A 12,764-nucleotide genomic window follows, 5' to 3' on the forward strand; every position below is an offset into this window, starting at 1 on the left:
AGGGAAAGATAAGCATCAAACTGGCCCTGTTGCGTGATGGATCTCAAAGAAAGGGAAGTGAAGGCTTGCACATGAATCACCCTCTCCAGGAGGAGGTTTTACTGCTGCTGTTCATATTTATTCCAGTTGACACAGATGTGAAAAATGCTCCTACCTAAACATTTCCTTTACACCAGCTTTGCAAGTGATAAACACGACAGAGGCATTCACAAGCATATTTCTCCAGATTTCCCGATTCTTGCTGACATGACTCCCCTCCTCGACCTGCCCTGAGATGCATCTCTTGGGAGGGGCTGGATCTAAGGAAGAGCAGCTGAATCTCATCAGGACTCCATTGGGCGTATTTACTGAATTGGCTCTAAGAACCACCACTGTCACACAAACCCACTGTTTGGATCAGAAGTCACTTCCACGAGACCTATTACAGCAAGATTGTGCAATCCCACACGAACTGCACATGTTAACCCATACTTTACGTTAGAAATGACAGCAAGACCAGCTGCTACCCACGGATGGCAGGGAGCCTCGGAGCAGCAGGTTGCTCCCGAGCCAGGGGAAGAGGCAGGCACGCTGCTCCTCACTCCCTCGGGCAACCTCTGCTCTAAGTGCTTGTAGGGGTAAGGGACTCCTCCGAGGGCCAGTAATAGAGGGGAGATGGGCTCTTTTTCCATATCCTCCATCAATCTCTAACGGCACGAGGCAGGTCACTTCGCCCCCGTCTGCCTCACCTGCCAACGCAGGGTAAACTCACTCGCCCCACCCCAACACTCAGAGGTGTCCTGAAGTGCTACGTAACCACAAAAATTTTATGGAAAATGACATTAACAAAATGCAAGCTCAAGGAAAACAACAAATTAACATTTCTCATATTTTTAGTTCAATACTTAATTATAGAACTTTAAACCAAAGTAGAACAGGCAAGTAATTAAAGGTGGATGTCTGTCTTTGATAATTTTTTCCCCTAGGAAAAGGCACGGCTCTACGTTTTCCTTACAAATGCCTCAAGAAAAAGCAAGTCAGAGAACAGCACAATTTCAATCAAGGCAATCAAAAAAGCCAATTTCTGTTCTGCTATCCCCACTGAAGTAAACAGGGATACACAGACAGAAGTGGGGGACAGAATTTGGCTCATTATACCTTATTTGTTCACATATTTTTATATGTTAAATATTGGTACCTCCTCGAATTCCTTTGAATGGATAGAAAAATGCTACGAGCAGGTTCATAAGGACAGCCAGGTTAAAGGAAATACTGCTCCAGAAGGACATGTTGCGAGCACACCAGTACAGGAAAGGTTGAGCTGCAAAAGAGAAAAATAACTATTTTTAAATGCCCCATTAAAAAGAAGAGGTTTATATAAAATAATTAACCTCCACTAAAACCTAGTTTATTTTCAGTTTGCCCAAAAGCACAGCATCAACAGTAGTAATATTCATGGCTTATTCTGAAGTTTATTTGATTACTCTTTATCTTTGGGGTGCTTTGGGGCAAAAGACTCATGTTAAAAAGGAAAGTATTTTCAAATATGATTTAGCAGCAGAAATGCAGAGGTCAAGGACTTCAGGTTTCCCCTAATAACGTACTTTGTACTCAGAATCACGCAAAGGGCAATTAGGAGGAAGAAAATTTGTACACGTTAGCAATGGGGAGGTTCAGCCCCATCCCTCCGAGTTGTGCTGCTGCTCCTGCCAGCAGCCCACCTACGTGAGAAGCTGCCCACCTTCAAACTTCTTTTCCGCTGCGGCAAGCCAGAAAAAAAAACACAGTGAAGACAGGGCAAGGTGGACAATTAAGACACAATGCAGCATAGCAACATAGCAATAAAGCTAAAATGTTTAGGACTAGCTGCCAAGCAAGTAAGACAACTTTACTTCAAGCCAATAATAGACCAATACAGCCCCAGAATAATAACGGAGCCGAAGCTTGGCTGGCCTTCCCTCTGCCCTGTGGGCAAAGGACACAAGCACATCTGCACAGAGCTAAGTGTACAGTTAAACAGCTGCGCATTTTAAGTTCTTAACATTACATATAAACACTTTTCCAAAGGACTCCTAATGTTAATAATCTCTGCAGCTAGAATCAAGAGGCACAGAAAGCAAAAAGATTCATTTTCTGAAGTGGTTGTGGACCAGAAGATGACAAGGACAGCTAAGAACCTGCCTTACAGTAATACCCTTTGCATGAAGGCAAAATCCCCAATTGTAGCTCCTCCAGGTTTACTGTACAGCAAATTGCGTACTCCTGAAATCCAGAGTGGCAAAAAAAAAAAATCTATTAAAAACGCTCTCAAAGAAGGGGAAGAACTAATGTTTTCCCCTGTTGGAAAGAGGTAAGGTGTACAGATATCAGACAGCAAAGGAAAAGAAGCTCACACTGAAATTTAGCAAAAAGATGAAAAAGCAAAGTCTAGGGCTGAAGAGTAAATTAATGAATGCAGCAATTCTGAGCCTCACAGTAGCCACAATCTCTCTTCAGCAAATCACCTCTCCTAGCATCCTAAGCAAAAAAAAAAAAAAAAGGCTTAAAAGAATTACACAATGCCTCATTATCCTGAGTTGAAATGCACATAAAAAGCAAATGTATTGAACAGCTGAATGCAAAGGAAAGGACTACAAAAAGGTACCCCATCACTGCAAGAATACAAGCTTCATTGCACCTAATTAGCCAGGCACATGTTAAGCCTCACTGAAATGCGATGTAGCAATGTTTCGAATACACAATACACTGATTTCTATATTATTTCTGTTCTCAATTTCATTTTAACTGGAAGAATTTGTAAGCAGTTTGAATTCATTTGAATGAAATTGTTATACGAAGGGCCATTATAAAGTTCCAGGTTTTACTTTAAACCTTCCTTTGGGGATGGACACAGACTATCTGCCCCGTGTAGCACTTCTGCCTGGTTTTGGCAGGTTCATTTGAATTCTTAATTAAGACCTTGGGAGACTTGCGGTGCTCAGATGATGGGCTAGCACCATGAGCTGAAGGGGGAAGTACATGGGTCTTTATAAAGACTTTTTACAAAAGTCTTTCTCAGGTTTGAATAAACTGCAAGTGGTATCACATGAGCACAGCACAGAGCACTGCCAGCCGGTCACATCTTGAAAACACAAACCTGTACTCACCATATGAGAAACAATTGTATAAATGTAGAATACCACTTAGAGGCCAAACAAGACCAGAATATTAGGAGACAGACTAAATGATTCCAGTTTCTTAAAGAAAAAAAAAATCCCCCTTCTGCAGGTGGATCTTGATTAATTTGTGGTCTGTTGTTAATTACAGATGTCTTCACAGCTTGCCTGGAGATAGCCTTAAAGACAATTAAAGTAACTCAAACAACAAAATCTAACAGAATATGTGGATGCTGTCAAAGTTGCTCATTTGTTTAGGATGTCATATATTCTCAAATTTCTTGTAGAGCTCTTAGAAGTCATTTTAGGAGGCAGCTTCCTGGGGATTTTGATGCTGTCAAAGTACTAATCCATTGTTCAGTGGAAATAGCTCTGTTTAGTATTCGTACACATGAAAAATAATTCAGTAGAGCTGATCAAGTTTCAGGCGGTCTTTATCTATACCTGACTTTGATAATTTTAAATAATATGATTACGATTGTTTTTCTCTCTGAAAAGATCTATTAACATATATATACACACACATACACCCCAACAATCAGAAGCAAATCTTGAGTTTCCATTACCATATGTGCAACACATCATCAGCTCTAGTGTGAACTGTGCACACGCATCCTAAAAACAAACTGGAACGAGTCCAGGCTCTTCTTGGGGGTGCACAATGAAAGGGCAAAATCCAATCGTCAGAGGTTGCAACAAGGGAAATAATTTTATTTTTTAAAAAAAAAAATCATTTTCACAATGAGGTAGGTCAAGAGGTCCCTTCTCACCTAATTTTTTCCTGTGATATGCAATGCTGACGGAGTACCAGCAAGGTCTCTGTCAGGGGGAAAACCTTTGCTAACCACGCTGGCGTGGATTGCCTGGTGCAGCAGGCAGGCTTTGGTGGCTGACAGCAGCGTGCAGCTGTACAGCAGAAGCCCACGCTCACGTTTGCCCTAGGAGGCGGTTCCGGACCAGTCTGTGCTCTTGCGCTAATAACTGGAGTTTAGCTGATTCAAGCACAGGGAACAACAGTGGTATCAGATGGTAGATGTTGACTTGAGCAGGAAATAACTGCTTTATCTCTCACATTTCAGAGGGTCATTGTTGGTAAATTCTAACCACTCATCGCTGCCCACTGAAGCTGAGCCTCCTGTGCAATAATTCTCCTTTAGCAAAACAAGAAAGCAATTAAAAAAATTTTTTTTAAGTGAATTAGTTAGAAAGTTTACTGGGGGGAGTGGTGGCACTGTATGAATTAAAATATAATTTAAAAAGTTTTCCTAGTTGGCAGTGGGAACCTCAGAGGGAAAAGCAGTGCTTGAAAATGCTTGCTTTCAGATATTTTAGCATCACAGGGCTGGAAGAGACTTAATCAGCCTGTCTGCCAGTCTGTTCCTTGCCCAAAGAAAGGATGAATTCTACTTTTACTATTACTGGAAAATGCATGTCTAACCTGTTCTTAAATACCTTCATTGCTGGAGATGCTGTAAGTCCATGCTGCATTACCCAGCCTTACTCCTTCTTGCAATGCAAGGGAACTGCTTTGTGTATCCCGTGCAGGGAAGGAGAACAGACCACTGCTTTCTTCAGCTGTGTCCTCTCCATTTCTCCCTGCCACAAAATGCCTTCTCATTTAAGCTAAGCCTCCACAAATTTGTTCCTTCCTGTTGGATCTTTAAAAAGATGACCTGTGATCCTTCTTACCACTCTCCCCTGGATCCCCTCCAGTTGGTCCATATTGCTCTTGCATTAAGCTTGACTTCATTACACCATATTGCCATCGTGCAGAGGAGCAGACTCTTTCAAACAATTATCAAGGTTGCTGCCACACTGGGGAACCATCTGCTACCGAGTCAACATTTCAAACTCCAAAAACCTGACCTCAGCGCTCTGCTGGTAACGCTCCACACAACCACACTGGCAACAGCTACCTACCTCGCAATTTCTTTTGCCAGTTCATCTCATTAAAGAGGTCTTCTGATTTCATGAAGAAGTCATTGATCTTGCTGCCTTGTTCATCCCTCTCCGTGGTATAATATATCCGCAGCTTGGACTCCTTCGTGAGGAATTCACAGATACTAGGCACGGGGAAGACGATTTGCTCCATAGTGCGGTCCGACCTGACAATCTGAACAGCAGTCTTATTAGAGTTCTTCCCAGTTTTTAAATGCCTTTATTTCTTTGTTTGTCTGCTTTTCTTCCCCCTCCCTTTCAAACCAGCTACATGTACAAACTTGGACACATTTCCATAGAACAGCAGCTAGATAGAGACTTCATTTAATTTACCTTTCAAAGCAGGCCTACATTTATCTCCAAGACTGATAATTTCTATGCTGTGGTCTTATCCTGGCAATACTGTTCTTACTTGGGATTTCCAAGGGGCCCAGTGAATCCTGCACTAAAGCTGTGCTGAATTTCAGAGCAATCTGGTCGCCCAATTCAAGAATCTTAGCAAATTTTAGCCACACATTGCACAGGCAAATATGAGGAATAATAGTTGTATTTACACTGCCTATTAGTTTTGTGAACTCGCCGTATTTATGTGTGTTTCACTTTTAAAAAGCATCTTAGATTGTACATCAGGTCAAACTGTCATTTCAATACAGAAAGAATAGCAAGAGCTATCACTAACTTTATGGATTCAGCAATAGTACCGGCCAAAATGTAACAGAAGCGAAGTTACACTTCCTCCTGCCAACAGAGCTCTGCTCAGCTCCGTCTTAAAGCCCACACATGACAGCTCAAAAATAGCTCCCCCCCAGCGGCTGTCAAAAAAGAAAATAAAAAAAATAAGTACACATATATTCTCATGTCAAAGATGACAGTCCACACACAGGTAGTCAGTTCAATCAAAATATCACATATGATGTAACCGGTGTTTCTCTTCCAAGCGGCTCTCTCCGCAGCAGATCATTCCCCCCCCCCGACACCTCCCGGCAGCCACCGGTTTCCCTGTACCTCAATCTGTGCAGTGTGCTTGGCGTAAAACTCCAGAGCCTCGTCTCCCTCGATCTGACCTCCCGGCTTCAGCATGTTCTGCAGCTCTTTGTTATGACGAGCCAACTAAAATAAAGGAATGCACAGGGAGTGGGAGACACCAGATGTCTCTCTATGGTATTAAATTTCTGATTTTTGGCATAAAAAAAGACATAGTACGCAGTCAGCTGCTAAGAAAGGGCAAAGTTGACAGAAGGCTTGTTCTATTCCAACCAGACACCCTGCAGCTCTATTTTGGGAGCAAGTTAGAACGATTCAAACATATATTTTTTTAATATCCATGTTGTACTCCTCTTTTACCCATCCTCTCCCACCCTTTGCCTGACTTGGGAAACTTCTTGAACATTCACATTCAGTCTCTCCTTCTACACCCACCCTAATTCAAAGGTGTGCTAATCACACAAGTATCCAGGCAGGGACAGAAGAGAAAATTTGCATCAATTCAAAAGCAGAGGCACAGAGCACTGCTCCAAAAATGCTTCTGGATGCTCTACATTCATCTTACAGCATAGCGATGGTCTGTCTTCTCAGGTGCTAAAGGAACGAGAAGTCTCTAATGAAGTGATATATGTAGCATCAATATATTAAGTAGATCTAGATACATTCCCCCTCCCCTTGGTCTTTTACATTTCTAACACCACATTGTATCAATACAATGAACCTGACTGGCTCCATACACAAAGAGAGTGTGGCAAGAACCATAAAAGCAGAGTGAGATTGCTGCTTACAGTTTAATTGATCTGCGAGTAGAATTTCTTTGGGAGTAAAAAGTAACCTTTGGTACAGCTGAAAAATAATACATTGCTCCTCAGCAGTGCCAAGAACTTGAATCACGTATTCAGAAACTTGGTCAAGAGCCTGCCTGCTTCCCATTATAAAAGAAAACTCCAAAAGTTTTCTCACATTATAGAATTTTCTTTTCTGATTCTTTAAGGATTGAAATTCACTCTGATAAAAAAAGAACATGCAGTGAGTTTGTCTCAGAGGTGAGCCATTAAAACAATTTCAGGGAAAAGCAGACCTCTTGCTATTCACCATTTGTGACACTTGGCGCTACCAAAGCTGTAGGTGAAATTCTACCTGATGCGCTAATATATAAATGTTGTGCCCCACGTTTCTCGGAGATGCCGCAAGATCTTCCCCATTCTCTCCATCCTCAAATTCTACTTCTCCCTGCAGATAAGCCTTCTTTATCACTTCCACCTAGAAAGAGAGACACAGGGCAACGAAGAGAGAGCTCAGTCCGAGGGCTGAAGTCTGCGAAGGTCAGTGTACACTTGGCACTCTTACAGAGGTGAAAGGGAGCCGAGCGTATACATTCAAGAGGAAGGTCGGCGGGCTTCTCAACATCGAGGATAAAACAGGAGACCCGAACTCAGCACCTTCAGCCCAGCTTAAGTTTGACACAAGCCCAGTCAACACAAGAAACTAAACTTCACATTGCCCTCTAGGTAATGTACTCCAGGCCACCCTAGCTGCACACTGCATCACGTTCTGACCTCCAGCCCCTGCCATAGCTACGTGCGTTGAGACAAGTCGACAGCGTTTCACCTGTACTTTGAATCTTTTGTTTGTGTTTCCATCAATTAATACATTAACCAGCCCAAAGCTTGCTACAGTCTACTGAACAGCTTTTAGGTCACAAGAAATGTTTGTTTCTCTGTCTTGTGCCAATAACTTCTACATGTGGATTCTGAAAGGTCAGATGATGCTCCTTCCCTGCCTTACACAGGACGCTGAATGCCTCCTCCGTGGCATTCCCTCCTGGGAACCAGGCAGACCCGGCCCCTGTGGATATTGCATTCATTCAACCAAATCCTTGAAAAGTCTCCTCGTTGCCAGTGATCCATGCACAGACCTCTTGCAGCACCCCTGGGGTGGATGCAGCCACCCCAGCCTCCCCAGGGCTGCTGTACCTGGCTCAAAGGGAGTTGGGAGTTTTGGAGTGACCCAGTGACTCACCAGCTCTTTGGGCCTCATGTTGTAGAGGATCCTCTCCGCGTTCTCGCTGTCGTGCCTGCTCTCCATGATCGCCAAGAGCAGTTTTGAAGCGTTGTTCTGAAGGCAGAGAAAAACAACGGCAATCACTGCCAGGAGTCAAAAAATGAGGGCATCCAACTCGAGCACTACCATCCCTGCTGTCCAGAAGGGCTTGAGATACCTGGCTTCTACAAATACGAGCCACAGCCAAGGCAGATTTTCCCAGCCAGTCCACTGCAGGACTCCTACAGCCCCACCTCACCAAGCACTCCCTCTCCCCTAGTTATTGAGCTACACAATACTATTTTTTACCAGTTTATTTCCCAAACTCTGCTTACTGGGACACATCAAATTAACCCAAGTCAAGGTTTAGATTTTGCAATGCTGATGTTTCAAGCTTGTGTTATTTTGTTTTGTTTTAAAGATACTGCAGCATTACTACAAGCTCTCAACTCCAAAAATGGTGCAGCTCAGCTTTACTGAAGATATTGTTGATTAAATCAAAGGACAGCCAAGGCTGAAGACACAGACATGCTTCGCTGCTTTTAACTGAAAATTGCTCTGCAACCTGCTCATGCCAAGAAACAGAGGGAGGAAATGGGAAACTACCACAAGGCACCAGACTACTTTAATATGAACAATTAAGATTAAAATCCATCATGACTGACAATAAAAACCAATAAAAGTATTTAATTTTGAAGCATAATACTAACTGAGTCTAAAAGCATTTTTTATTTAGAATAATAAAACCCCCACATTATCCATAATAACGGTGTGAGACAACAACGGAAAGCAACTAGACATTGCACTATAAAGACAGGACAGAAAGCCAGAAACTAAATATTTCTAAAACATATGCTGAAGCAGGAGTGCTCTGTGACTACTGTTGCTAGAAGACAACCTGCTAGTGTATTTTGAAACCAACACCAGGGCTAATTATTTCAGTATTAATAGGTACGGCCCTAAAAAATTCTTGATGATTAAACATCAACTGATTAAATAACAGCAATAAAATATTAGGAAACTAGATGTAGCATGAGAAATTTTACTTCCATTGTATATGTAAAAGCTCACCAATAACAGAGAAGTTTTCACCGGCTTTAATTTTTTAACAGGAAATTATTTTAGGATTCCTCAGCATATCTTGACTGCCTGCATCTCCCCCATCTGAAAACTGGTGGCTCCATGTTATCATTTAAAAGATGAAATACTGGTGACAAACAATCTTTGGGAACTGCCTCCAGCTCACTGATGCGTATGATTTTTTGACACTTATGAATATTGGGATATAATAAACACCCACATAATTCCAACAATAAAATTATGTTTCATCTTACTGTTAACGTGGATCATACAAAATATTCACTTGCCTTCAGTTCCAACACAAGGTCCATCCTCTTCTTTCCCAAAGGGTTGATGTCATTGAGAATTAATGCTGTGATGATGTCAATACCGTTGGACTCGTGCGTAGCAATGCAGTTCTGTCCAAAGAAAATTCATCAAACTTCACTAATTGTCTACACTAAAAATGCAGCCTAGGCTGGTGACCCAGTCATAACAGAAGAGTCACCTCTTTCATCACCTTGTAAGCTGTTCAAGATGGATAACTGAACAGAAAACTCCCGTCAGTGGAATAACAAAAGATTCAGGAATTTTGTCTCAAGCTCTTCCTATCATCAGCCACGGCATGTCCTACTGAAACCACCCAGCCTCGGGAAGCAGAAAGCAACACAGTTGATAAACGGAGCATTTACATGCCAAAGCGTCCAGGCTGAATACATAGCTAAGGAAGAACGCTGTTTTACTAAGATTAGGGAGAGTTTTCTTTATTTTAGATGTGCCAATCAACACCTACTTCAGTCCTGTCTAACTAAAGAATGTGAATTTCCACAACCTTCTTGCTCACCCTTTAACCCTGCTTTTATAATGGTCTATAACTCAAAGGTACAAACTGACAGTAGCTTGCTGGCTTAAAAATCCAGAGCCCTGCTCTGTCGCGGAGCAACACTGTGAAGATCCATACCTATATCTAAAGGTTGTTATTCCTCCTGATCCATGTAACAGGAGAAACTGTCAGTTATGAACTGACATGTACAACCTCATGCATTCTCTTGCACAGATATGATTTCATCTGAACATCGGTCATCCCCAGAATGCTTTGTTCAGCTTTGCTGTAAATTACATTTGAGTGGACAAAGGAAGGGGAGTTCAAAGGACAGATATTCTTGAAGACTTTCTGAAAAGTCATATTCCAGTCGTTCCATACCATACGATAGTTCAAATAGTATGCAAATGGAGAAAATAAGCAGATATCCATGTTCCATGTTTGTAAGTGCAGAGGTTTGCTTGTTAGAAGGGTGACACCCACCCTGGAACACCGGACTTACCGGGACACGTCAGCCCAAAGGGAAAAGTGTTCTCCAACACCCCCCCCCCCACACACACACACCGAGCTCATGTTATTTGTTGAGTCAATGCCACAGAGCAGCCAGAGTTTGGAAAACTAGTTTGGGGTAGCTATCTCTTTAGTATGGTTTACTCTAGACTTTCAGACTTCATTTGACTCATTGAAACAGTTATAGCAAGAGTCACATTTAGACCAAAAGCAGAAGAAATGGCCCTGACTAATTGGCGATGCTGCTCTGAAACATGGCTGTACAACCTGTGGGAAGGGGAAGCGGAAAAGCATGGCCAAGCAGTACAGCTGCCCCTGCCCTCTGGTCCTCCCTGCTGGAATAAACCCTAATTCTTGAGTACCTAAAAACTGCTGCTTATGCAAAACAAAGTATCTTCCCATATTCCTTACCGATTATTCAACCTTTGAGGCACAGCGCAGACCAAGTCCAGCTGTGGGTCAGTAACTGTTTTATCGTGATGCAGTTGAGTCTTCCCTGTAACATGGTTCCTTAAACCATCCTGCTTGCTTTAAAACAGTTACTCCGCTTGGAGCACAACGTAGCGCTGACAGTGAGTACGGTTCGGGGGCGGGGGGGGAGAGGAAGGAGCCCTCTTCCCCTCCCAGCAGCCCCTCGGTGGTCCTCACTGACACCCAGCCCGCGCTCGTTGGGCACCCCTGCCACATCCCCGTGCAAGCACAGGGGTGGCTGGCAGTGACACGTGCCTGGTTCTATACACAAGACTATGTCTGAAAGCCACCTCAACATGGTTATCACCTTTGCTAACAAAGCTACAGAGCTCAATCTTCTCCCATCAGGCTTGGGGGGGGGGGGGGGGGGGGGGGGGGGGGTGGGGGGGGGGGGGTGTGGGTGTGTGTGGGTATCACATTTCTGGCTTCATTTACAACAGGCAACAGAGCTTGGTTTTTGCAACATTTTTACTATAAAGTATTTCAAGTACAAAAATTCCCCACTCTCCCTGTCTGTCAAGTCTAATAAACCAACTTAAATCCTTGCAAAGCAGAAAAATCTCTACTGCTTTGAGTAGTTCAACTCCTCAGAGGGGGCCCCAAGAAAGAGGAGCTGATTATTATGAGTTTATAAAGAAAAGAAAACAAAAGCCCTTTGTAGGGTAAGTAAAGTGAGCAGTGTTGTAAGACAACACAAGTCTGCTAGACTGAGAGCCAAGCCCAGCAAAGCACGTGCTGTGGGTGTAGGGAGAAAGGGTGATGCTTTTTACAGCTACGGATGTATTACCTGGTTCTCGTGGCACGGCCCCTGACAGTACTCGGTCAAACTTTCCAGCGTCTGGTTGATCAGTGCTACATTTTTTTCATTTATATACAGACCGAGAAGTCCAAGTCCGCCAGTTGTGCTTCCACATATACAGTCCAGGAACTGCAGCGTCTCACACACCAAGTTGTAGTTTGTCTTGTTGTTCTGGCAGCGTAGGAAATTCTGTGATGAGAGTGTCAAAGCCGGGAGGGAAGGGAGGAAAAAAACCCATACAAAGTGATGTTTGAATCATAGTATTTTATTAAGTTCATCAACCCACAATTGCACTGCATGGTATATTGCTCCGATTTCACTGGACAAGAAATTTAAGACTCTCTTAGGGCTTGCTTGCATCACCCTGCTCTCTTGAGCAGCCTGTTGGCTTCAAATGCTATAGAAGAGAAGCAGCAATAAACAGTGTGCATCCATTAGAGCACTGAAACCCAACGCGGAATAGGCCATTCACTGCGGATCAGAAAGCTCTCGTGAGCCTGGAAGCTTTCTTTCTAGCCTACCTGCTGCGTTTCACTGCTAGCCATCGCCCAAGGCTCTCTCCTCCCAAGTCCTTTCTCCAAGACAGAAGCAGCAATTCTTGGCTGCTGTGGCTTCACAGCAGCAGCACCTGCACAAGCGGCACGGAGGCACCTGCCTGCATGCCTTGAAGGAAGGCGTCTTGAAATGCAATTCTCTCAATTGCATTTCTTCCCACATAATTATTGTAATCCCTGCTTGAAGCTGCTGATTAGGAGCAGCTCCTCTAATGAAATGCCAGATTTATCAGCATGGATTAAACATATTTCCTCTCTCCTGTATTCCAAATGAAAAAAAAACACCAACCAACAAAAACCACAAAAACAAACCCAACCAAAACAAAAAAGGACAATTAATGAAGGACAATTTCCCAGTGACTCAGACGCTGTTTGTCAGCGTGTTCCCAGCAGCACACTGTAAACATGAACAGCCCCTACCGCTTTCTTTTCCTCAAAGTTTCAGCAGG

At 43.2% G+C, this 12,764-nt stretch overlaps 1 protein-coding gene across 4 annotated transcripts in view; it reads right to left on the reverse strand.

Annotated features, from left to right (window-relative positions):
• The window catches only part of ITPR1 (inositol 1,4,5-trisphosphate receptor, type 1), a 165,107-nt gene that overhangs the window by 29,413 nt on the left and 122,930 nt on the right, over positions 1-12,764 (reverse strand). For all 4 annotated transcript variants that reach the window (XM_009697707.1, XM_009697704.1, XM_009697706.1 and 1 more), the window contains 7 exons: positions 11,750-11,950; positions 9,467-9,577; positions 8,079-8,174; positions 7,197-7,319; positions 6,078-6,182; positions 5,055-5,247; positions 1,178-1,300 (listed from right to left, as the gene is read on the reverse strand). In XM_009697707.1, coding sequence (XP_009696009.1) covers positions 1,178-1,300; positions 5,055-5,247; positions 6,078-6,182; positions 7,197-7,319; positions 8,079-8,174; positions 9,467-9,577; positions 11,750-11,950 — 952 coding nt within the window. The remainder of the gene's footprint in view (positions 1-1,177; positions 1,301-5,054; positions 5,248-6,077; positions 6,183-7,196; positions 7,320-8,078; positions 8,175-9,466; positions 9,578-11,749; positions 11,951-12,764) is intronic.

Source organism: Cariama cristata, unplaced genomic scaffold, assembly GCF_000690535.1.
Source record: "Cariama cristata isolate BGI_N322 unplaced genomic scaffold, ASM69053v1 scaffold2973, whole genome shotgun sequence".
Taxonomy (NCBI): domain Eukaryota; kingdom Metazoa; phylum Chordata; class Aves; order Cariamiformes; family Cariamidae; genus Cariama; species Cariama cristata.